At 45.3% G+C, this 25,318-nt stretch overlaps 1 protein-coding gene across 1 annotated transcript in view; it reads left to right on the forward strand.

Moving 5' to 3' along the window:
• SLIT1 (slit guidance ligand 1) overlaps nt 1-25,318 on the forward strand; it is a 123,343-nt gene that overhangs the window by 24,159 nt on the left and 73,866 nt on the right. Inside the window, exons 2-4 of the mRNA XM_081007573.1 lie at nt 3,342-3,413; nt 3,806-3,877; nt 5,482-5,553. Of these exons, the coding sequence (XP_080863699.1) occupies nt 3,342-3,413; nt 3,806-3,877; nt 5,482-5,553 (216 nt within the window). The remainder of the gene's footprint in view (nt 1-3,341; nt 3,414-3,805; nt 3,878-5,481; nt 5,554-25,318) is intronic.

Here is a 25,318-nt window from a genome sequence, read left to right on the forward strand (position 1 = left end):
AAAGGTTGCGCTTTTGTAATTGAAAATGTAAATTTCTTAACGTTGCGGCTTATGATCTACTCTGGCATTTGTGTGTGTGTACATGACTATGCTTCTGCCTGCACACCTGCAGCTGAGTTCACATGTGGCACCCAAGACAATAGGCACATCTCCTAGATGGCCCCTAGACACCACAAGCAATATAAATGGTAATTTCCTGATGAAGTCATTTTGTTTGGAGTGGTTGGTTTACCCCAGAAAGCCCTTGAACACATGACCCTGATTTCTAACTGCTATTCCTCCTTCCATATGTGATTGAGCATAGGGCTGTGCGTCGAGGCACCCACTGAGGCGCATAAACATTAGAACAGTTTCAACAGCTGCAACAAACTCACTCTCTCTCTCTTTCTGGCAGTTGTCTTGACTGCTGTGATGTTCTCTTGAATGGCCTTTTCGAATTCCCTGTCTCTGGAGGTTCTGAGCCTTTTATTGGCACGGTTTAAATTTCTCTTCACAACATGCCAGCAAGCAGCAAAACACTGTTATTATGATCCTGTGCGCTTGAGGACAAGATTACCTTGGCAGTTTCCCCTGCCTTATAAATGTTGTGGGGCGGGGGAGGGGGGGAACGGGACGATGACAACGCCGACGGTTAGCTAGATTTTTAACATGGCCTTAAAAACCGTAGGCTGTTCTTTCCTTTGGTGATCTACGTTCCACTTGTATGTTTTCATCCTTAGCTAGATTGACAATATCCCTAAAAGAACTGGGAGTTCTTCCCCATTAAAAGCAAGAGGCAACAATTCAGTAGGTGTAGTTTTCCCCGCCAATGATGGGAGAAGTTGCACCTGTCTGACTTATGTTTTCCTCAGAACTCTTAAAGGAACAGAGGTCTTTCCTCTTTTGGAGCAGGGGTAGCTAACGGGGGTGTTTCCCAGATGTTGATGGACTACAACTCCCATCAGCCCCGATCACTGGCCATGCTGGCTATGGAAGATGGGAATTGTAGTCTAAAAACATCTGGAAGGCACCATGTTGACTATCCCTGTTTTGGATACCTTTACCTTTAGCTGCTCCCTATTTCAGGAACTGAAAGGAAAGAGACTTGTAAAATGCAAGTTTTTGCATCTTGCTCTCTATTTCTGTGGAGAACATCGAGCTCCAAATCATTCAGGTTGCTGAGCAGTTACATTCCCATCAACTGTCCTGGAAAAAAATGGGACATCCCATATTTTCTCACGAGAGGACGGCAGCCATTTTGGCCGCCACGATTTTGCACAATTTTGGGCCACACTCTCGCCCTGAAAAGGCGCTTTTTGAGGCAGCGCTTTTGCATGGCACCCCAAAATGTGCATTTTTGGGTGCTGTGCCTGGGAAAAGTGGTTTTTTTGGGGGGGGGTGATGTCATGTGGGTCATGTGACTTGCTCAGAAGTGCACTCCTGGAAGATGGTATACCAGATTGGAGCCACTATGTACTGGTGGGTACGCGATTAGCCTTTTAGCTGCCTCAGGTTCTTATTATGCCATGCATGTTTGTCATTGTAGCTTGCATAATTGCAGCAGGAATGAGTGTAGGTTTCAGCCTGACACAAAAGGGCAGGGAGCAATGCTTGTTCACCCCATCCATTCAGGGTGGTCCTTCCTGATGTCTTGGAAACGTGCTTCCCCATTCCACCCGCACCAAGCAGTCTCATAATGAAAGGAGGCCAGCAATCTTTGTGATCGAATGGATGCAATTAGCTGCCGTTTCAGCTGGACAATGAGGTCTCTCCGAGGGATGATGCTTGCTTGTTTCATGGGCGAAGCCATATCCATAGTCTTGACCCTACGCAAGCCAAGCATACAAATTATCCGTTTGTGGAACAGTCTGGCTGAGGTGGAATTGCAAAGAAATTGTCCCAGGACCCTCCTATCAGTAGGCAGTGGGTTGAAGCTGAGAGTGGGAAGAAAAGCTGGTGCTGTGTATGTTTGCTCTGACGCATCCAAAACTCCACATTCATCACAGTTGGAAGGACAGAGAGTTGGCATTGCACACAAAGGCGCTTCCTCCAGCCATGACAAGTAATTAGTGGTTCCCTGTGTGTCAGTCTCCTTTGCCACCACATTGGGCTAGAAAAGATATCTTTGAACACCCAGAACCCTAAATACATACCATATAGCCATCACTTCCACACTCTACATTACACACCTACAGTTTCACATATTTAACGCTGTCTCAACACAGACTCTTTGTATATCCCAGATCCCATCTAAAATCTCTCCCTAGTCTATCCAGGCTCTGGTTTTCACTCCTGCTCAAACCAGTCAGGTTTTTCCTTTCCTCTCTTCTGTTGGTGAACCTTACCAGTCCTCCCACTGGCTACTTTTGGTTCTGATTTGGGGGCTCAATTGAAAAGGGGGGGGAGGAAAGGGAGGGGACTAGTTTGTTTCTCATCCTCAGTAATTGTAGAACGAAACTTGAAACTGAATAGCTGTAGCACAGAGACCTGAAGGTCAGAGAGGGGCATCAATGCACTACAACTGGAGGCCATGGAGCTAGTTTTTCATACCAGTGAAGAGGCAAAGGATTGAGGAGGAATATATATCCCCCCCCCCCCCGTTTTTTGCAGTGAAGCAGGCAGGGAAAAACGATGCTGTTGAAATGTCAGAATTCAGACCTATCTCAAGTTTGTGAAATAGCTATTTTGTTTTTTATTCCATTTATTCCATTTCTTACCTGCCCTTCACCACAAGATTCCAGCATGGGTTACCACGCTATAACATACAGGATTAAAATTAGTTAAAATAATTTACAGTCAAAAGATTAAGGTGGGTCCTGCCTGTCTGCCTATCTATGTGTATGTGTGCGTGCATGCATGTAAAAGGCTCACAACCCCCTGTTGCTCAGTAGATGAACTCTTGTGAAATATGGTGCTAACTATGTGGAAAGCATAGTAAGGTGTCCAGGACAGGTGAACTCTGTTTTGCTTGTGTGGAAATAGTACATATGAGGCTAGCACTCTTGCGTTTGGGACTACGTATCTGGCACTGAGCTGGTCCTACCATTAGGTAAAGTGCGGCGACCACCTCAGGTGGAGGTAGTGAGTGGAGGAGAGAGCTCCTCATTGCGCACATAACCTGCCCTGCAGCCTCTAAGCTAGGTTGCTGCCCTCAGGTGCATTTGAGCATACTGTCCCATCACGAGTCTTGGAATAAGATTCAACTGCTAGTCCAGTCATAGCCTCTACATGGCATGGCAGTGGGCAGGCGCCATTTTGTCCTCTGCCTCAGGCAGCTGAATGTGTTTTAACTGGTCCTGGCTGAAGCCTAGCACCATGTGTCTACTTCCTAACTTATAGTGTTTCTGTCCTTCACTTCACAGGGAACTGAATGGGAACAACATCACCCGCATCCACAAAAATGACTTTGCTGGACTGAAGCAGCTGCGAGTTCTGTGAGTGGCCTCTCCCTGCTGCCTCCAAAGTGATATTATCCTCATGTCTACACCCCTGTTATTACTGAAGCCAAGTGGGGCTGCTGTGTGTGTGTGTTCCCTTTAATTCAGAGGTGGGGACCTTTTCCATCCCAAGGACTGCATTTCTTTCTGGGCAACCTTCTGAGGGCCACATGCCAGTAGTGAGCAGGGCCAGGAGCAAAGGGGGCAAATTTATGCCTTTGTACAGTAACTTGCCTTCAACAAACACTCACACACCCTTCCCTATCCTGTGCACAGTCAGCCCAACAAAGAGGAACTCCCATCTGCTAGGATGCTGGGCTCCCTTTGTCCTCTTCCTCTTGTTTTTCCCTTCTGCTATCCCAGCTCTGATGCTCTTATTCCTTTTTCAGGCAGCTGATGGAAAACCAGATCAGCGTGGTGGAGCGAGGGGTGTTCGACGACATGAAAGAGCTGGAGCGACTGTGAGTGTCTCAGGGAACTGATCAAACTACAGAAGCTGGGGGTGGGGGAAAGTATACACACAGAGGGAAAAGATGTGTGTGTGGCACGCGGTGGGGGGGGCGTGTAGAGATTTCCCAGCAGAAACCCTGTTTTCTCTCTCCCCTCCATGCAGGCCATTCACAGGCTTGGGATCATGCACTTGGTGGGTTTCTTGGTCCTAGGAAGTTCAGAGGTGGGACTGGGACAGGAGTGGAAAGAACAGCTCAAAAGCAGTCAGCTCCAGTACCTACACCAAGAACCAGTGCTTCTCCACCCCCACCCTCCTGCTGACACAAGCAGATGGTGTGAACACTAAGTGTTTTTACACCCAGCCCTGAACAGCCTGGCTGGCATTTACACCCAGATGCTTCCCAGTCTGTTCACCATTTCTTTCAGATCTAAAATAATTCTCAGCAGTGTGCGTTCAACGAGGGGCAGTGTTCAAATCAACCCAAGCTGTGTCTGCCTCTTTTCCACACAACAGCTGTAAATTGTCACCTGCGAAACGTGCTTTTATTGTCTCTGAATATATCCTTCCCTTGTCCTGCCACTGCCAGGGGGAAAGGGTTGTTCCAGTGCAGTCCTGGATGAGACTGGCATGCCTAGCATTATGCAGAACATGCTACCCCTTTAATTGGCAAATGCCAGGCTAAATGGACTTTCATCAGTATAGAGATATCATACAGAAACCCCAATCTTCATCCATAAAGCATCATGGGTAATTTATTATTGGAAGTTTAGGCTGCATTGCCTTTTCATTAATCTGTGGCCACTCTCTGACCTTTATCCATGTCCTGTACAAATCTGCAAACACCACAATTGGACCTCTATCTAGTTGTGTCTTGATACTTGGTCCTTTGTATCAGTTGCCCATTCAGAGTATTTGTTCTCCCCCTTCCTTAAAAACAATACTAAATTATATTTTAAAACACATGTAGTTTGCAATCTGAATTTAACCCCCCCCTAAAACTGCACACATCTGTATACAGGTAGGTAGCTGTGTTGGTCTGACGCAGTCGGAATAAATAAATAAATAATGTCCACTAGCTCCTTAGAGAGCAACTAAGTTTGTTCTGGGTATAAGCTTTCGTGTGCATCTGAAGTGTGCATGCACACGAAAGCTTATACTCAGAACAAACTTAGTTAGTCTCTAAGGTGCTACCGGACATTTTTATTTCGGCACATCTGTATAGTTTACCTGTACATTCCTACGTACCTTTGACAGGGTATGTACCCCTCTTCTCTCTTGAAAATACACACTTGTACCTTTTATCACAAGTATTTTTATGTTCTTAATCTGTAAGGGTGTGCTGAAGCAAATGGAATAGTTGGCTGAAAAATATCGGTCAAGGTTTTAGGGAGGTATTCTAGTTAAGCTGCGAGATCATTGGGGCACAAAGACTACTAGTGGCATCAACAATACCAAGTGACCTTTAAGCCCAGCTGCTATTGTTGTAGGACATATAGTAAGGTGCAGAACCTGTGGACTCCCAACTCCCATCAACCCAGGCTACCATGACCAGTGATCAGGGATGATGGGAGTCTGTGAATGCTTATGAAACTTCCTTCCCCTCTGTTTTCCTAGACGTCTGAATCGGAACCAGCTGCACACTTTGCCAGAGCTCCTTTTCCAGAATAACCAAGCATTGTCTCGGCTGTAAGTACCTGGAAATACCTTGCATATTGCTTTTGTTTTTTCTGCCCTTTTGAAGAATGATGTTGAGGGAGTGCTGCAAATCTTGAATGGGAAAGCAAGAAAACGGTTTTGGGTGTAGTGCACCAATTGCTGTGTACTGGAATTGGCTGATGGGGCTACCTGAACATCAAGGTGTGGATCTGCAGTGTTCCCTGAATGTGTAGAATGAGAAACGGATCACCTTTGTCCAGTCCACAACTGCCACATCTTGAGATACAGGTCACAAGAGTTTTAAGGCATGGTACAAATTGAGACTGCATGCACCCTAACCTGTTCGTAAAACAAAAATGTAGTTTTTCTCAGTCCAGAATCATTCATCCTCATCATCAACATGCTGCTTTCAGTCTTTGATTCTAGATCCTGCCATTCTCAAGAGGTGTGTGGTTACTTGCTACACATTTGAAAACCCTCACCTTGATTAGGTTATCTATGCCTTTTCCTTCCTGCAGATGCTCCAGGTAAATTAAGTAGGAAGTGGTGACTGCAGCCTTGGTATACACCCACCCACAGTGTTATTGGGCAGGTGTTGATACATTCCCCCATTCATGGGTCTGCTTACATTTCTCTTCAAATGGACACACTGCATTTCAAATGGAAACAATCTGCAATGAGGTCTCGATCCCCTCTGAATTAAACCAGCTTCTCAAGCAATGTTTTTCAAGGAAGGCGGAATACGCAATAGATCTAGATTGTATGTGAACTACATAGAAGAAACAAGTACTCAGTCTCCATTGATTCTAGAATAAAATGTTGTGTGTACACAGCCTGGTATTATTGCCATCTGGGTATGGAAAGACCAGTGGGTTCTTGAGATCTTCATACATATCACTTGGAAGCTGAGGACATTATGTGTACTGGGCATTTCAAAGGTCATGTGTTGCACACAGATGACCACAATCCACCATGAACTGCAGATTTTAGGTGGACTGAATCCTGCTGAATGCCTACATAGAATAGCAGCAGAGATATGGAAGTTGATCATTGATCATTTATCTAGAAAGCTTTCCTGTAAAACAGAGGTGGGGGATATTTTTCAGCTTGAGCGCCATGTTCGTAAGAGGTTGCTTGCTGGTGCTGGACAGGACCAGAGGCAAAAAGTGGGTGGGCAAGCGGATGTGACTGTTCCCTTTGTATACAGTGGACTTCATTCCAGACATGCAGAAGTCAGAGGTTTCTACGTCCCAAATTGCATAGGCACCATTAAGCATCCATTTGTGTCTGTGTACACCTGTATACTCCACAAAAAAGGGCTGTGATGGGTGATGCAAGAGGGCTCTTTAGATTTTTGCTTTGCTGAGTTGATGGTGAATCTAAACATTTTGTCTCCCTAGTAGAACAGACAATATATAATCACTTCTGTCCTCCCTTGCTAATTACCAAGAGCTAGGAAAGACAGAAAATGAACAACTGTGTCTTTTAAAAATAAAGATTAAAGATAAAATGTTCATGTAAAATAATGAATAAAAGGAAGTATAAAATAACATTTCCTTTGTAGACCTGCCTCCTTAAAAGCTCGTGCTAATAACTTGAAATATGCAGTTGCCCATAAAACGTGTTTATAATTATGTATTTCTTTATGGCTTCTATAAATACAAAAGTAACAATGACTTGCATAACATGTTTTCTTCTCTGTGCACCGGCAGCTGCTAACAAAACATTATCAAAATCATAGGGGGTGGGCACCTGCCAAGGCTCATTATCACATGTTGGAGGGATTCAAAAAGGGCTTCTGGCAAAGCTTTTGAGTCAGAAAAAACCACTTGCATTGTTAAAGAGTGTGTGTGTGTGTGTGTGTGTGTGTGTGTGTGTGTGTATTTGTGTGTGGGCACAAACACAGAAGGTAGAAGCATTAGCAGAGATGACAGCTTGCAATAGGAGAACTACTAGTAGAAACAAATGAATTACTTAAGCTGAGTTTTTGGCTTGGAATACTTTTTGTTTTTTAGCTTTTGTAGAGGTTGGCGGATAACCATGAGTCATTTCATTTTTTCCTGTCTTATTTCCCTTCCCCATCTTCACTTATCCAGGCTTGCCTGATTTTTAAAGACCACTTTCTAGAGGCTGGTGGAAGGACTTTCAGATCTCATTTAAGAACAGAAGTTCATACAACCACAATGAAAAGATTTTAAATCATCACAAGTGTTCTTGTAAAAATTATATGCTGGTATACATTCTCCCTACCCACACAGAATGAGGGTTCTTACTGTGTCAGAAGTAGCCAATGTGATGCCTTGCAGATATTTCTGGCCTACAGCTCCCATCATTCCTGGCTATTGGCTACACTGGCTGGGGCTGGTGGAAGTTGGAGTATGATAACATTGGGAAGGCGCCATCTTGTCTACCTGAGTTATAAGGGGAAGGGATGGGCTGCAGTGCATCAGAGAGTAGTTAAATTTTATCTTCATTTTGTATCCTTCACTTACGCATGGCCTTTCTAATGACATATGGGTTTCTTAGAGAGATTAAAAACTCATGAAGATCAGAAAATCAACATGTATTAGCTTCAAATGCTTACTTACATTGTTCCTTGCTAGAGGCTATGAATATGTGGCAGGGTACAGATGTCTAAAGCCATATTCTTCCGATCAAGTGTCTGAAATGGACCCCTGTCAGAGCTAAGGAAGACAAGCCATTAGACTTAACACAGTAATGTTGTCATTTCATTTTTACCCATGCAAACTAGACTCTGCAGAGTGCCTGGAATTATATTGGGAAGAAGTAAAAAGCCCAGTTGGAGAAGCCCACATGATCACAGCACAGTATCCTCAGCCAGTGGGTGGCATTCTGTGACTAGAGAAAGAGCACAGCCGTGTAAGGGAAGCAGAGGTTTCAGAGAATAAGTGTTTTCTTCCCTTCCCTCTCCCAACATTTTAAGGAGTGCCAGGTTGATTCCTGAGGAATGTCAGCTTGGCCTGGTTTGTTCGGGGCTCCAATCCCAAGAACAAGGACAGGAGGCATGTGAAGATATTTCCCACTGCTCTCCGGGACATGCTTCTCATCCAGATGCAAGACCTTAGGAATGAGTGTGAAAGGAAGTACCAAGGAGATGGTTTCCTCTGTTTTATATGTGATTATAAAAGGACAAGAGAGGGGATAGGCCTGTGCCAAGCCCCCTAAAAGGCACGGTTTCTGAGGCAGCCGTTACTATGGCAGCTGATGGCTTGATCTAGCTAATTGCCATTGACTGTCGACTTTGCTTCTTCAAGCTGTTAAACAGTTATTCACTGTTGTTGGACAGTGTGCCCCCACAACTGGGTATCCCCCCCCCTCCCTGAACAATGTATCCCCAAGTCAGAACAGACCCATTGAAATCATTGTCCTTGACTAAGTCAAGTGCATTGATTTCAGTGGATCTACTCAGAGAATGGCTTAGTTGGATGCGAATTTCCATAAATAAAAATGTAGACATTTGTGAGTTTGCATGAGGGGCTCCAGAGCATATGTGCACACAAGTGCACACTCACAAACCCACACATAAAACCAGGGTGTCACACTAACTATGAAGTTCTGGATGGATTAAACCCTGCAGTGCAAAGCTACTTCTTCCCTACCTGATCTGGCCTGGATGTGATTAATTTTCAACCTTCTGTTAGATGTAGCAGATACACACAATATTTATATTATTTCATTATATTATATTATATCACAAGGCATTTCAGTGAAAGGCAATGGCACACAACCCTATTTCTTGGTGACATCTGAATCAGATATGAGGCTGTGCAAGCTCTGGTCCAGTGTCTGGATGCAGTGGTGGACCTGCAGGAGGGCTAATGAATTGTGTTGGAATCCTGAGAAGATGGAGGCTCTTTTGGTACCCCTGGATGTATCTTTGTCCCTAGAGGCTCAAGTGTCCTCTCTGGCTAGGAGTGCCTTCTACCAGCTTCATCTGGTTCACCAGGTATGGCCGTTCCTGGTCAGGGACAGCCGACTTCTGTAGTTCATATGTTGGTAACCTCAAGTCTTAATTACTACAATATGCTGTACGTGGGGCTGCCCTTGGGCCTCGTCTGTGGTGGCTAAACTGCTGATGGGGGCAGATAGGTGACAACATGTTACACTGTTGTTAAAATCTCTGCAGAAGCTGCCTATCTGCTACCTAGCCAGGTTCAATGTTCTTGTATTAATTTACAAAGCTCTGAAAAACTTGGGATGAAATAGAGGAGATGGTGGCTATGATGTCCCGTGTCAAGGAAATGGTGACGGGGGAGGTAGAGGATTCCCTCCCTTATTGTTGGGGTGGGCCAGCCATGTCTGCCTGGTTCTGAGCTTTTTAAAAAATGATGTGCACGCTTAAGCCCTTGGTCTAGAATGAAGGAATGCAAGTGGTCAAATAAGCTGAGAATTGCATATACAACTTGGGGGGGAGGGATTTTGTCCCTGTTTGGGGGGACAAATGTTAAGTATCACGAGCTTCCGCATACCTAAGTTTCCCTTGGGTACGCTGTAACCTTTGATTTGTTTGTAGGAAGAAGCATTATCCTTTCATAGTCATTGGCACAGGGCCACTCAAATTCAGTATTGGAGGACTTTGTAATGTTTGCTGCCATGGAACAACTGTAGAACTCAACATTCATATTTCACAGTCTGATAATTTTCCAAAAAGACACACAGATCACACTAGGAAGTGGTGTACAAGAACTGAGGCTGTGGGTTGATTTATTGGTTTGGCGTGACCCCCGCTAATTGATTTACGATCCACAATTAGCTCTTTATGCCCGGCGCGCTTCCTCCGAGCTGCGCCACTCAGCTCCGTCTCCAGTAGCTCTCCAGTCACGCCTCAGCAGAGTTGAACACAGCAGCGAAAACTGTCACGTAAGCTTCACTTAGCTTCCGACAAACACACAGAGACCAGGTTTGTCCATTTCAGTATCTTTATTCCGACATTCCCCAGGAATCTCCTGGGCTCACCGCAGCCATGACTAAAAACTGCGACCTCTTCCCTCAGAGACCAGAGAGGAACAGAGAAAACGAAACTCCTCCCAGCTTCTAAAGCTGACGTCAGAATGCTGAGGCATCATGGGAACTTCTTAACCTGTTAAGTTCCAAACCCAACACCCCCTCTTGCCGAACCATTCTGACAAGACCTTTTTGAGTTCAACACCTTCCCCTTTGCCTTATGCCACTTCCCGGCATCTTTCCCAGGCACCTGTTGAACCCCTTCAACACTCCCAGAATCACACTGTGCGACACTTTTCCACGCACTTGTGACCTGAAACCCTACTGACCCATTTGGGCCAGCAGTTGTGTCTTCTCCGTCAGATCCTTCCCCCTCTGACTTGACACCCTGTTTGTGAGCTTTCTCCATTACGCTAACCGGAGATGAAGCCTCACACCTGGACACTCCTTTCACAACCTTTGGAGATGCCCAGACCTGCCCTGAACCCTGATCTTGGACCTGGTCCCCATCACCGGGTTCTGAACCCTGATCCTGGACCTGGTCCCTATCACCGGGATCAGCCTCTGCCTCCCTTTCCTCCTCAGAATCAGACAGACATTCTGAGAGAAAAACAGGACTATCCCTGAGCCTTGAACACCCATTCTGTTCACAGAACTCAGCCTGCTTACTGACCAGCAGCTTGGTTTGATCACCCTCTGGGTATGCAAACTTCCACCCATTGGTTGCAGGATCATATCCACAGAAGATCATGTCCTGAACCTTTTGGACCACCTGCCTCAAAGAGCTCAAAGGGCTCTTTGGCTACCCTCCCAAACCCGGGAAAACCATGTACCTGTGCACCCTTGCATGCCCTGCACCCTAGGGACCTCCCACATTTCCGGAGTTTGTACCCTTTTGTGCACCTGTGCAGCTTTTGCACATGACTGGGAACCTTAGCACACTGCGCCTGTGCTTTTCCAGCATTCCCACCACCCTCCAGAGGTGACTCCAGAACAAAGAGATTGTTCTGCCCCCTTTTCACGTTGGCCACTTGTTTCCCCCCTCTGAAAATGGATAACAAACAACAATTCAGTCCCGGCACAACGTAGACCTCTAGCTCCTCCTGTAAAGGAGAAAAAAACATGTTAGCCACAGCAGAAACCGACTTTCTCATTCCGTCTGCTAACATCACAGTTGTGTCCTGTTGAAACAGCCCTGCAGTTCCGCATTTCGCCAGCAGGCTCGCTTAGCAGGTGCTGACCAACAGCAGTATTCAACACCCAGCGTGTCACCGTGTCCTGGCTGGAGTTGTTCTTCACAGTTGCCATAGAAGCAGTGATAAGAAAACAACCCTCCCCAGCGTCTGAACCACGTCTTTCCCTTGCGTTCCCACGCTGGCCTCCTCTCCGAGACTGATTCCCATGGGAACTCAGCTGGTTGACCTTGGGACCTTCCTGCCCAGCTGTCTCCACTCTCCATGGGCAGCAACGACGAACTCCAGTGGAAAAACACTGCCCGGGGCTCCTCCCAGCTGGCTTGGCCCTCCTTCTCCCGGTAAAGCACTCCTTGCCAGCTCCGCCCCCTCTGTCCTGGCTCCCACTGCGGCTTTCTGGGAACCTGCTTTGTTGACATTCCACTCCAGCACGCACAGTGGACAAGCCTTTACACTTGCCTTTGGAATCCTTCGCCCCCCCGACCTGCTCACTAGCACTCCTTGAGGCTAAAACATCAGGAACAGGGGCTGCAGCCATCTCCAGGCTTTTCTCAATACTTCCTCCAGGGCTCTGGCCTCCTGCTGAAGCTTCACAGCACATCCCAGCAGCACATTCCCAGACAGCCCTTGCTGACTTTACGCCCTTGCCCAACTTCTTAGAGTGAGCTGTTCAAACGCAATGTCCTCCAAGACCTGGCTGTCTGCCATCGTCTTCCGTTCTCCCAAGGGGCCCCAAGCTGTACTCACAGATTACAAGCTCCTCCGGCACCCATCCGTGGAGAAACGATTTTCCAGCTGCTCTTCAGCTCCCAGCACTCAGCTCTCAGCACAGGCAAACCTCTGTGTCTTTCAGCCAGCCGCTCTCTTAGCTCCGCAGCTCTCCTTTGCCTCTTAACACCAGGCAAAAACTCCTGCCAGCGTCTCTGCTTCAGACCGCAGACTTCAAACGCATTTCTGTGACAGTTTTTACGATCGGTGATTAAGCACCCATAACCTGTGGGTTGATTTATTGGTTTGGCGTGACCCCCGCTAATTGATTTACGATCCACAATTAGCTCTTTATGCCCGGCGCGCTTCCTCCGAGCTGCGCCACTCAGCTCCGTCTCCAGTAGCTCTCCAGTCACGCCTCAGCAGAGTTGAACACAGCAGCGAAAACTGTCACGTAAGCTTCACTTAGCTTCCGACAAACACACAGAGACCAGGTTTGTCCATTTCAGTATCTTTATTCCGACATTCCCCAGGAATCTCCTGGGCTCACCGCAGCCATGACTAAAAACTGCGACCTCTTCCCTCAGAGACCAGAGAGGAACAGAGAAAACGAAACTCCTCCCAGCTTCTAAAGCTGACGTCAGAATGCTGAGGCATCATGGGAACTTCTTAACCTGTTAAGTTCCAAACCCAACAGAGGCTGCCAGAAGTGTGTCTTTCAGAAATATGGGTACTTTCCTTTAGGTGTTTCGGGTATTCATAGCTCTTTGAGAATCTTTGTTCATTCGGCCATGATGCTCCCTCCCCTGGAAGGACTCCCTTGGTTGTTGTATTTCTTCCTTATTTATTGTGTTTAAGGTGTGGTATCTCTGGAATAAAAAATCTTACAGATCCGAGGCGAGTTGTTAAAAAAATTAGGACATCCTTGTATACGCTTCAGTCTCAGATATTAAGGAAATCATAGAAGAGACTTATAAGTATGTCCCCAACTCTCTTTTAAAAAATGCAAATAGAAAAACCAACACCTTTAGCTCACATTAGCAAAAAATAATAAGTCGTCAGTCCTGCTTTAAACATTAATATAAACAGTCCAACTAGATCCCCAAATGAGATTAATAATAGGTAAGATAAAACTTTATTCGCATTAGCCAATGGCCATATTAACAGTATAACATTACAGTATACTCAGAAAAGGAAATTTGATATAAGAGCACAATTTAAAGTCCTAAATCAGCTGTCAGTTAGTGGCCCTTATTCTGATTGCCCCTGCTATGAACCTAGCAACCTTTGCTGTTACCTGCTCATTTTGATCTGATAGAAGAAAGGACATTGTGGCAGTGGTTGAGCACCCTGGGATGGTTAGTAGGAGTGGAGTGATGATCTTGTTCCTCAGGTCTTTGTAGAGAGTACAAGACAGGAGGACGTCTGCCGCTGTTTCAGTGCTACGATCTCCACAGGGGCAAAGACGTTTCTCAGGTGGGATCTTTTGGAATCGACCTTCAAGTACCGCAAATGGAAAAACATGATATATGTTCAAATGTAGAAAAGGCTTTGAGTATGTGTGTCTTCATGTGGTGCAGTATTTGCCTTTTGGCATTTCAGGCCTGGTGGCAACACCAGTGCATTAGCTGATGTATATTTAGCTGGACCCCGTGTCTTAGGTGCTGTGGGATATTTAAGTTCAGTCACTGAACTTGAGTGAGTCACTTTGGAAAGAAGGATGCCAGGGATGCTGTAGGCAGTGGCCTGTGGAGAAACACTGCCCAGAAACAGTGCCCAGTGGAGAAACACTGCCCAGGCTGGTCACAGAGTAGCTTCCTCACAACTATCACACCTCTCCCACTTTTAGGACATAGGCTCAACCAGTCAGAGAAACCAAATGCATAAGCTGTGTGACAGCATGCCCACAGTCTGGTAATGGTAGCTCTTTAAAATTAAGTTACAGACATTTCTATAGGTCCTGGGTTATAGATGTGTGTGGAAATGGCACACAAGTATATGCTGGCTGGAACTAATGCTGCATCAAGGTCACCTCTGGCTTTTACATTAGAAATAAAACAATTAAGATAATTATTGTAGAGCAGAATTCTGCCCCCTCCCTTAATCGGCTCTGTCTTTAATGCCATCCTTGTAAACCCAAATCTCATCAACAGAAGATGGATGTGGGAGGGAGGAATGTTTAGGACACTCCCTCATATTTCCTTCCTTTGTTGGCCAAGAGGTAAAACAGCTAGACAGAGGCAAGGGGGAGTGGATGGTAGGGGAGGGGTCCTAGTCTTAGACGATCTGGCTCTTCACAGTTTCCGACGATTTCCCACATCACCTTTAGTTCCTTGTCACATTTTAAGCTTTGTGTTGTTCTTTTACAGAGAACAACTATGTACAGTGCTTGGAACTTCTATATTGACTTGTCCTGACTACATGGAGAGTATCCATGCCTTTAATTGAATGTTTCTGCAAGTATTTGCTGTTGGTGTGGAAATTCTCCTTGGAATTGGGACGGTCATAAGGACAAGCTGTCCAACATATTAGAGCTGGGCAGGGAGAACAGCAACGTCCTTCATGGACCGTGGTAAAGAAAATGAGCAGCGAGCCCAGAAATTCATTAGTTTAGCACACAACCCAGCTATGAATATATTGGGTGATGTTAAGCAGGCCACTACAATATTCCAAGTTTGAAACACTACTGTCCCCCAACTCACATTTATAATATGAGGAGGATAATACTGACCCCGATGTGCTGCCAGACTCAAAGCCTGGAGTGACTCCTTGTGTTCTGACTTTCAGTGAGTTGTGTATGGAGTTCTCCTCTGATGTTTACTCCTGTCTCCTCTCCTATGGATCATTCCAGCCTTAATATCCTGTACTAGTCATAAAATGCCTTTTGCCGTTTATTGTTTTCTCCTATAACACAAATAGTATTTTCCCACCATGACGATGATGAATTCGGTTAGGGTGAAACCGAGCCTGGTGCATTTAAATCAACTCTGAGCACTAGCAGGAATGACAGCCTTAAACTGCGGTTACCATGCCTTGCATGGGAAATCTTGGTCGCACAGCTGGAAGTGGTGTCACCCTACAAGCCAGCTGTCCTCCCATGCCCTTTACGAGTCTCGTTTTAGAGGATGGCCCTTTATTCCTCACAGTCTCTTTGAATACAAAGGATGCCCCCTTTTTCAGTTATGAATGTTTCTCAAGGCTATTATTAAGTGGCAAACAAGCTGGTTTGACTGTAACAGTTTCCCTCAAGAAACCTTTGGGGTGTTCTTGAAGAATTCCCAGCATCTATACAAAATTACATTTCACAGGAGAAATCATGATAGTTCAAAACCTGTTGAGATTTGTAATGTAATCTTAATGATCACTTTTGCAAATGACATTTTAAAAATATCAGTCCTAGGCAGTGTTTTTTTTCTGGGGGGAATACAGGGGAACACATACCCCTAAACATTTTGTGAATCTAAGTTTGGCCTCAATATGAGTAGGAAAATGAGAGTACCCCTAAACATATTTTTTAAAGAAAAAAAGCACTGGTCCTAGGTATGTGGCTCCCGTTAGTTGAAGTCTGCTCTAAGCCTTTGGCCTGTAATTGTGATTGTTTGCTGTGGCCAGGTAGGCAGATTGAGAGGGCGTGTTGCGGCAGTGGGAAATTTCTCTCTCTCCACCTCATGGACCTTTGTGTAAAAGGACTAAGACTTCAGTCAACTACCCACTTACCAGAACTCAATGGGACTTCCTTCCAAGTGTGCATATACAGGGTGAGTCTTTTAAAAGAGGGCCCCGTGGAACATGTGTAGTCTGTATCCACAGGGCCTCTTTTAAAGGACTCACCCTGTATAAGGCTGTACCACTGTGGGGGAGCAGGCTGTGTCAGCTAATGGGCAAGACAGTGGTGTGTTTAGATTAAAGGGTTTCAGTGGGAAAAGCACAGTGTGGAGAGAAGATGGTGTTTGGGGGAAATGATCTGAGGCAGGACTCAAGTCATCAGCTCCAAGGAAGGGTACCTGCTAATGCTGATCAGTAACCTGCATTTGAACTCAGAATTCACCAGTCTGCATGTCTGGATTTGGATATGGACATGTCTTTTTGGGCATTCTTTCTACAAGGCATATTTCATCTAGTGCTAATGCCCATGTGGGTTGCACAGATTTTTCCCTGTGAACTTTGTGTACATTCATCTCTGCATATGCATGAATGCTTTGAATTGAACTCTGCGCTAGTGGACTGTGCTTGATGAGGTGTATTTACCCAATGTTGCCATTCCCTCCCCTCAATTAGTATTTCCCTACCCTCCTTAAGTTCTGAAAACCTGAGGTCCATTGTGGGCATGCATGAAGGCATTTGTTTATGTGTTTTCATCTATACTTTATTATTTATTTATTTTTTTGAGGTACAGGTTTTCCAACATACCAGACTTGCCCAAAATACTGGGTTACAGTTTTGTTTTGTTTTGTTTTGTTTTGTTTTGTTTTGTGTATGCATGTGTATGTTCAGCCTGACCTGGCCCCACCAGTAACCCACCCTCTCTGAGTTCTGGAAAGCTGAGGTCCATTCACACAGGTATCATGGGTACAAAATAATGGGTTAAAGAATACAAAGTAAATAGGTGTGTGTCCTGACCAGCCCCACCAACAGCCTACAAAGGAGTGACTCACCAACAGGGGGTGTGATGATAGGTGACGGAAAACACCCTACCCACACAATGTGCTTCCATACATCCACAGTTGGGTAACATGCAATTTTATGTTGGATTTCCCTCCTTAGGAAAATCCAAATTAAATGGGATGGGGTGGGGTGGGGAGAGTATGGACTACTACTTGAATAAGAGCAACGTTGTATGGATGACGCCAAAGATATGGACATGTGGGGTGCATCAAATCTACTTTAAACTGTTGTGTGGACACTGCTAGAGAGTCCTATAGCACTATAAAGACTTGTCGTTTTCCATGCCTCAGGCTATCATGGCTGCCTCTCCCGAAGTTGCTCTTTCCTAACTGCTGTTGCATCATTGACTATCTTCATGGTTTATGTGTGGTGTAGTTGTTTTGATTTAGATCCCTCATTCCCTTTAAGATGGCATATATAGGTCTACGGTATTTTGTCCCCACAGGAAACCTGTGAGATAGGTTAGGCTGAGAGGTGGTGATTTACCAAAGGTGTCCTTAAACCTATGCTCTTTGTCCTCTGGAGAGTATCTCATTAAGTAGCCTTGGTGCCTGAAAATGGTGCTTAGTTGATATTTTGCTGGAGAGCACCTGACCTTGCTGACCCTGCCTCAAATGGGGTTTAATTAAACTGTCAGCACTGGACGGAGGAACAAAGGGCCAGGCCTCCCCCACTTCCCCCCAGTCTCACACTAGCAGGAGGGCAGTGTCACTGTGAAAATGAAGAGCTGTTAAAAATGAATCTTGTTTCCCATCAAGGAAAATTACCAAGGCGGGAAGGTGACCTTGGCAATCATGCAGCCAAATACATTTCCATCGCTCTCCTCCTTGCTATGCATATAGTTGGTGACCCACAGTGATGTCCGAAAGATAGGCAAAAGTGGTGACAGGGAGAGAAAATTGTGGAGATAAAACAATGTAGGTTTCAAGATACAAGTTGCTTGTTATTCCTTGCCGGCCTGGCCACAGAGTATGATCGTCTGTCTCCTTGCTCTCTTGACTCTACAGCTGTTTTATCCAGCTACTCTATACAAGGCAGCATTACTGTTTTCGTCCACACCATGTGAATGACAATGCCGTGCCTCCATCTCTGTGGACACTCACAGCACTCCTGTCCACATTCACAGTCTTCCAAATAAGGATCAAACTAGACATTACACCACAAACTTGCGTAACAGTCACTTTCTCTGAGATAGGTAGACAGAATGGATATAGCTATAGATATATCAACCATCGAGGCTTCATGTTCGAGTGAAGGACTGGCAAGGCGGGGTCTGCTTAATCTTTTCTCCCTCTGCTCAAGATTCACCCTCCCTCAGCAGCTTTGCCACCTATGGGGAAAGGACATAGATACCTCTTTTCATCACAGGAGAGGTAATTTTGAATGGGGAAAATGGCTGGAGGGCAGAGGGTGAAGCATTCCCTCCCCTTGCTGTATCTTAACTGAAGATTGCAGCCGCCTGTGACTCCTTTTTATTCTTTTACTTTAAAAACAAACAAACCCAGTCTGCTGTGTGACTTCTAAGATTATTGTTCTGGAATCCATACAATTTGTCGCTATCGTGATCAGAATGAGTTCCTTTTAAAGGAAGCAAATAGGAAACCTGGTTAACTAAGCCTATAAATGTCACTGGGCTGCCATTTCAATTGGTTTAGCCTATAGCCACTCAATAGTATTATGAATGCCAAATGTCTGAACCACCAGTTCCATTAAGAGGATATAGTTTTATCGTAGAATTGGGGACACATGGCAATATAGCCACTTTTCTGAAGCTAAGCAGGTCTGGTCAGTTCCTGAATGAAGAGCCAGTGTGGTGTAGTGGTTAAGAGCGGTAGTCTCGTAATCTGGGGAACCGGGTTCGCGTCTCCGCTCCTCCACATGCAGCTGCTGGGTGACCTTGGGCCAGTCACACTTCTTTGAAGTCTCTCAGCCCCACTCACCTCACAGAGTGTTTGTTGTGGGGGAGGAAGGGAAAGGAGAATGTTAGCCGCTTTGAGACTCCTTAAAGGGAGTGAAAGGCGGGATATCAAATCCAAACTCTTCTTCTTCTTCTTCTGAATGGCAGATTGCCTCAAACCCCATCTCCTCATTTCTGCAGGAAAAAATAGGCAGGTATCTTATATCTGTTGATGCCTCCCCACCCCCAAATACCACAACTGCTTTCAACTAAAAACAACAGCATGGGATATATGGTGATGATTCTCTTGCCAACTTTCATTCAGGAAGCAGTCTAAGAATCTCTTTCCATTAATCTCCAGTTCCATCACTTCTCATAACAAATCCTCTTTTGGCATACAGTTTCCATAGCACACGTATGAAATGTCTTCTAGGCAATAAAGAGGTAATAGATGAAGAGACGGTATCTTGCTGGCCATCCTGGTTATTAACGAAGTTATCAACAAAGGCTATTTGCATTTTGACAATGCATGTTTAGGGCTTTCTACAGTGTCATACAAACTGACCTAATTTGCAGATTTTGACTTATTGTCTTAGGATAGATGCAGTGCATGTCCGTCCCGTCCCCCCACACCCTTCAGTACTTGCTGGAGATGCATAGTTTCTCTCCTGGTTGCAAATATGTATGTTTGAAGAGGCAATGAGCACCTTCCAAACTTGGAACAGACCCCCAGCAGTGTGTTCCATGTAGTGCCGCAAATCAGGACCATCTGTGGAAGCAGCAGGTGTCAGTCATTTTATGTGTTGTCGGAGCAATCAGATCTACACCAAGTTTCCTTTTTTTAAACAACAACACAACCCACTGGGTTCAAGAGACTTTGAATTAAGGGATAAAGTAGGATATAATAAATAATATAATATATAAGCATGTTATCATAGCTATGTTCTTTGTGAGCGCTTAGAGAAAAATTAATACAGTGGTACCTCAGGTTAAGAACTTAATTCGTTCCGGAGGTCCGTTCTTAATCTGACACTGTTCTTAACCTGAGGTACCACTTTAGCTAATGGGGCCAACCGCTGCTGCTGCCGCACAAATTCTGTTCTCATCCTGAAGCAAAGTTCTTAACCCGAGGTACTATTTCTGGGTTAGCGGAGTCTGTAACCTAAAGCATCTGTAACCTGAAGCATCTGTAACCAGAGGTACCACTGTAATAGAATCATGGAAGTGTAGAGTTGGAAGGGACCCTGAGGATCTTCTAGTCAAGTCCCCTGCAATGCAGAGATCTCACCTAAAGCATCCAGCCTCTGCTTAAAAGCCTCCAAGGAAGAAGCCTCCAAGGAAGAAGGAAGTCTGCTCCACTATTAAGCATCTCTTACCATCAGAAAGTTTCTTCCGGGTGTTTAGTCGGAATCCCCTTTCCTGTAACTTGAATCCAAGTTTGCTCCATCTTCCATGTGACAGCCCTTTAGATTTCTGAAGGTGGCTATCATATCTCCTCTCGGTCTCATTTTTACCAGGCTAAATATACCCAGCTCCCTCAACTGCTCCTCATAAGACTAATGACTACTTCCCATTTTAGAATTGTAGAATCACAGAATTGTAAAGTTGGAAGGGATATTGAGGATCATCTAGTCCAGCATTTCTCAACCTGTGGGTTCCCAGATGTTGTTGAACTACAACTCCCATCGCCCCAGCTACCAAGGCCAGAGCTCAGGGATGATGGGAGTTGTAGTCCAACAACATCTGGGGACCCACAGGTTGAGAACCGCTGATCTAGTCTAACCCCCTGCAGTGCAGGAATATGCAACTTTCCCAAATGGTGATAGAATCTGCAACCACTCTTTAACCAGCTGAGCTATCTCATGCCATCAGGAATGCAGTGAATAGGCATTTCAGCCCCCAGTTGAACAGTGACAACCTGTTGATTTGGTGCTGGTTTGGACCTGACCTGTTTTCTTTTTCTTGGATGTAACATTCCTGCAAAGTGCTTCCTGTGAGGTGAGAGTTGTCCTGCCTTTATGCTTTCCCCCCTGGTGAAGGGGCAAGTCTTGTCACCAGACATGTCAGGGTTTACCATTTGCAATTCTCTACCACAATCCCACAGCGCTGGGGAGGGGAGTGTGTGTGCTTAAATGGCATAACTGACAAAAGACCCTTCTGTGGGAAGAAGGCAAGAGGCTCCGGTGCTGAGAGTGATTTGCCGAATACCAATAAGGAGGAGAAATTTGCTTTGCCAAAATGGCTGGGGTGGGGTGGGGTGGGGGGAGGTGTGTGTCTGGGTCTGTGCAACTCAGCCTGGAAGGAGGGGGAGAGTTGTGGATGCAGGGTTAATGTCAACAGTGATCAACAGGAAAATGGGATGGGATGGGGGGGTGAGCTCAAAGCAACAAAGAGTCAGTGTGGCTGGGTGACAGTGATAACAAATGAGGTGCTAATGGGTGAGGAGGATCACCAGAGTACTTGGTCCAAAAGGAGTTGGCATGAAATAGACAGCTATACTTGGCTGTGTGGTGGAAGAGGCTTCAATCTGCACCCCTGCTTTATGTACATAAAAGTTTCAACTGTGTCCTCGTGCATGATGAAATTAATTTTCTGCATGAATAGCCAATCAACAAATGGAACAGAGGAAGCAACTTTATTATGAGTCACACCATGGTCCATCTCATTTGGTATTTCCTACACTGATTGGCAGCAGCTCTCCGGTGTTGCAGGGAGGGGTCTCTCACAGCCCTACCTGGAGATGCCAGGGATTGAACCTGGGCCCTTCTGCATGCGAGTCAGACACTCTACCACTGAGCACAGAATGCAGAAACATTTTCCAGGACTGAGACTGCTGGTGTTACACTTCCTGGCCTAGGGTATGACCTAGATGTTGTAGTGCATGGAGTGCTGAGCATGAATGGGTTCAAATTCCCATTCATGGTGCACTCTTGTACACACCTAGCACTTACTTCTGAGTAGACATGCCTACTTAAGTCAGGAAGCTCACTGGGCAGCCCACCTCTCAGCTTCACTCATCTCAAAATGGATAAAATTGGACAATACCCATTTGCCACCACGCTGAGCTCCTTGGAAGAAGGGCAGGGATCCTAGCAATTCTCCCAGATATTGATAAGGTAACTTTTATTGTTTTTCATTGCGTAGAAAAAGGCAGCTTCTCTATCCCCCGCCCTTTTCTTGTGTCAGTGCAAATAGCCCACCATTTATCAGTTTCCAAAATTCATGTTTTTTTAAGCAAAAGTTTGGAGCTCTGAGTACTATCCTTGAACACTGCTGAGAATTCCATCTATCCAGCTGGTCAATGTTATTTCACCAGCAGAGCCACAGAAAATAATCCTTTTGAGGGTTTAGATGCTATTAGCAGAATTAAAAAGACCATCCTCCTAATGTGGTTTAGCTCAATCCATATAATAAAAATAAGTCAAAGCAATTAACAGAAGTAAATAAAATTGCCAATGGTTTACTAAGCAAATCAATCTGGGATAATTCGATTTGTGGAAAATAGAGAAGTAAAGGCTATTACTGGATGCTTTTAAGTGGGGATTATTAGGAATGGCTGGTAGGTATGAAGCTTGCGGAGATGACAGGCTGCCCTATAGCTATGCGTTAATACTGAGCACATTTGCCCTAGTTGCTTTTTGTCCATTGATTTATCTCTGCTGGATCCACTTCTGATGAGCAAAACCTGTGGCTTCTTTGTTCCAGCAGACCCTTAATAAGAACCCCTTCTTTTTGTTGATTTTGCTGTCTCTTTTTGTGCATACCCTGCTTGTACTATTCTTTCCCACCCTGTTTGTGCTGCCTGTAGTCTTGAACATGCGGTGACATTTCCAATTATGCCTGCCTGTGTTTGCAATGGGACTCATGTCAGTGTCTAGGCAAATCCCTATCAATTGTGCTTGCTTAATCACTGGCATTCCACTGCTCAAGGGTATCTGCTCAAGTCTGGGCTCATTGCAAGTGGTCATGGCAGCAGGTTTGTGTCCCACAACACCTCGCATTTTAGAAAACTGAATATGGTTGAATATTGAGAAAGGAAGAGATTTAGCTTCATGTCAGTCTAACATTACATTATTATTGTGTATGTGATATGTATTCTTAATGTAGTTAAACAATTATGATGAAAGATATGGGGCGGGGATCATTAAAGACAGTCTGGTTTTGATTCACACACTGCTAGAAATACCTGATAAAGTATGCGGTCCTGTTTCCAGTTTACACTAGCTAGATGTGAATAAGGTCACTCCAAAGTCTCTTAGCATTGGCAGAGGCCACAGATGCACAAACAAGGACTCTGCATTGAGCCCAAAACACTGTTAGCTGAAGGAAACTGAGTGGAGTTGGGGGGCTTTGCAGTAGTATTTATTTGCAGTATTTATATACCACTTTTCGGGCAGACCTCACAAAATGGTTTACAAAAGATTATTAAAACAATAAGCAATGCTTTTAAAAAGTTACAATAGAATGGGTAAGACAACATGTTTGTGCAGAAGGAGCTGTTACTGCTTCTTCTCCCCTCCTCAGGGCAAGGTAGTCCTTCAGGTGCTCCTGTAGTGGCTGTTTTGAGGAGAAACATGGAGCCCCCAGCCAAGGATCAAACTTGTGACCCCTGGTTTACAAGACCAGTGCTCTCACCTCTGAGCCATGCAGTCAAGTAGAAGTTAATTGGGATCATGTGCTCACAAGGGTTTATGCTACACCTGATGACAGTGAAGCACAATACCTGTGAAAGTGATGTTGTGAATTTAAAAACACCCAAGTCACTCAAGAGCTCCAAACAGTTGCTCCTCCACCACCTTAGCCATAATGGAGGGGAGGATTCTAACTAACTCTGCAAACAATTGTGGCATATTAGCAGGACTAGATAAACTCTAGCAAGGAAGCAGAGCTAATACATTAAGACAGCACAGGGATACACCACTGTGCCCATGTGTCTATAGTACAGTACAGTACTGTTCTCACAAAGCTTTACCAGATGGGTACTTGCACAGACCTTGAGGCTAGCAACAGATATAGGAAGGTCAGATGAATAACGCTTGTCTTCTCAGAGCCCTTACAGGTACTCTGTCTCCTGGGAATCTGCACACAAACATCCACCAAGATCCTTCCCTCTACCCCAGCATTTGGGACAAGGCACCCCATGCAGGTAAGCAAGTGAGGGAGGACTCACCTGGAGGACAGGGTCCTTGCTTTAAAGCTTGACACCTGCATCTCCTTCATCCCTCCTCCTAAATTCCCTAAATGCAAGGGGATGCCTTCCGTGCTCTGGAGAGGGCAATGGGAAATATAGTTACCTCTGCTGGTGAATACAAGGCACTCTTGCTTGGCCTCTTGCCTACTGCTGGCCAAACACGGCTTGTTTTTCTTTGCAGGACACATGAGCACAGAAAACAGAAATTACAGGTGGCACTTCATTGCATCTCCCTGCAGTGGATGGTTGAATATTGTCTGCCCTGAGAAGTGAACATCCAGATGCAGTTATCAAGTGGATTGCCAATGGAAAATTGGGGAGACCAGAGTGAGGCATGAACAGTACCTAGGGTGATATTTTCTCCTCCTTTATTCATTTTACAGTCCCAAAGTAGCACATGGTTACTTGAATTTAATGCCTGTTACCATCCTCAAGTCTCTTGTCTCTCTGCAGGCGACATGGCAGCTATTCAACACACTCAAGAGGCAGATTCCCTGTGCTAGGCAGACAAAACCTACAGCAGCAGTAACCAGTAAGAAATTTCTCTGTGGGGCTACCATATTTTTAGTTCTAGTAGGGCCCCTGTGCCTTTCCAAAGTGTACAATGCACAGTAATGTATAAACTGCTGCATTGCCCAGGGTAGAGATGCTGTGATGGAGAGAGGTATGTCAGTTCACTCTACTGTCTGCCATGCAGCTTCCAAAGGCATTGGGGCCTTGCAAGATACAGAAGGATGCCAACCCTCCATTCTTCTGTGATGATGCCAAATCAGACTACAGAACCAATGTTCTTCAATAAAACTTGTGACCACTTTAGCTGTGCCTCTGTTCTCATTAACTGATGGGGAACTTGCATGTTTCTCACCTCAGGATGGGACGCACTAATAGGAAACAGTATCTTTAATCTTCTACCACGGCACTTCACCAGGGATCAGGAGCCTGCCTATCGCCTTCCCAGTGGGACACTAGCAAGGGAAAATGGAGGTCTTAGTAGCACAGTGCTGACATCTCTCACCCCCTGCCTCCAGATACTGTTCAGATGTAGATGAACCAATGCAGCTGGTTGGATGGGGAATGTTGTATGGATAACAATATGTCCTAGGAAAATGAAAGGCAGGCACAGGCAGTCATCCCAACAAGTGCATGTTGCAGAATAGAATGAAGGAGGCTAGCAAA

The sequence above is a fragment of the Podarcis pityusensis genome (genome assembly GCF_964106645.2).
Source record: "Podarcis pityusensis genome assembly, chromosome: 5".
Classification (NCBI taxonomy): domain Eukaryota; kingdom Metazoa; phylum Chordata; class Lepidosauria; order Squamata; family Lacertidae; genus Podarcis; species Podarcis pityusensis.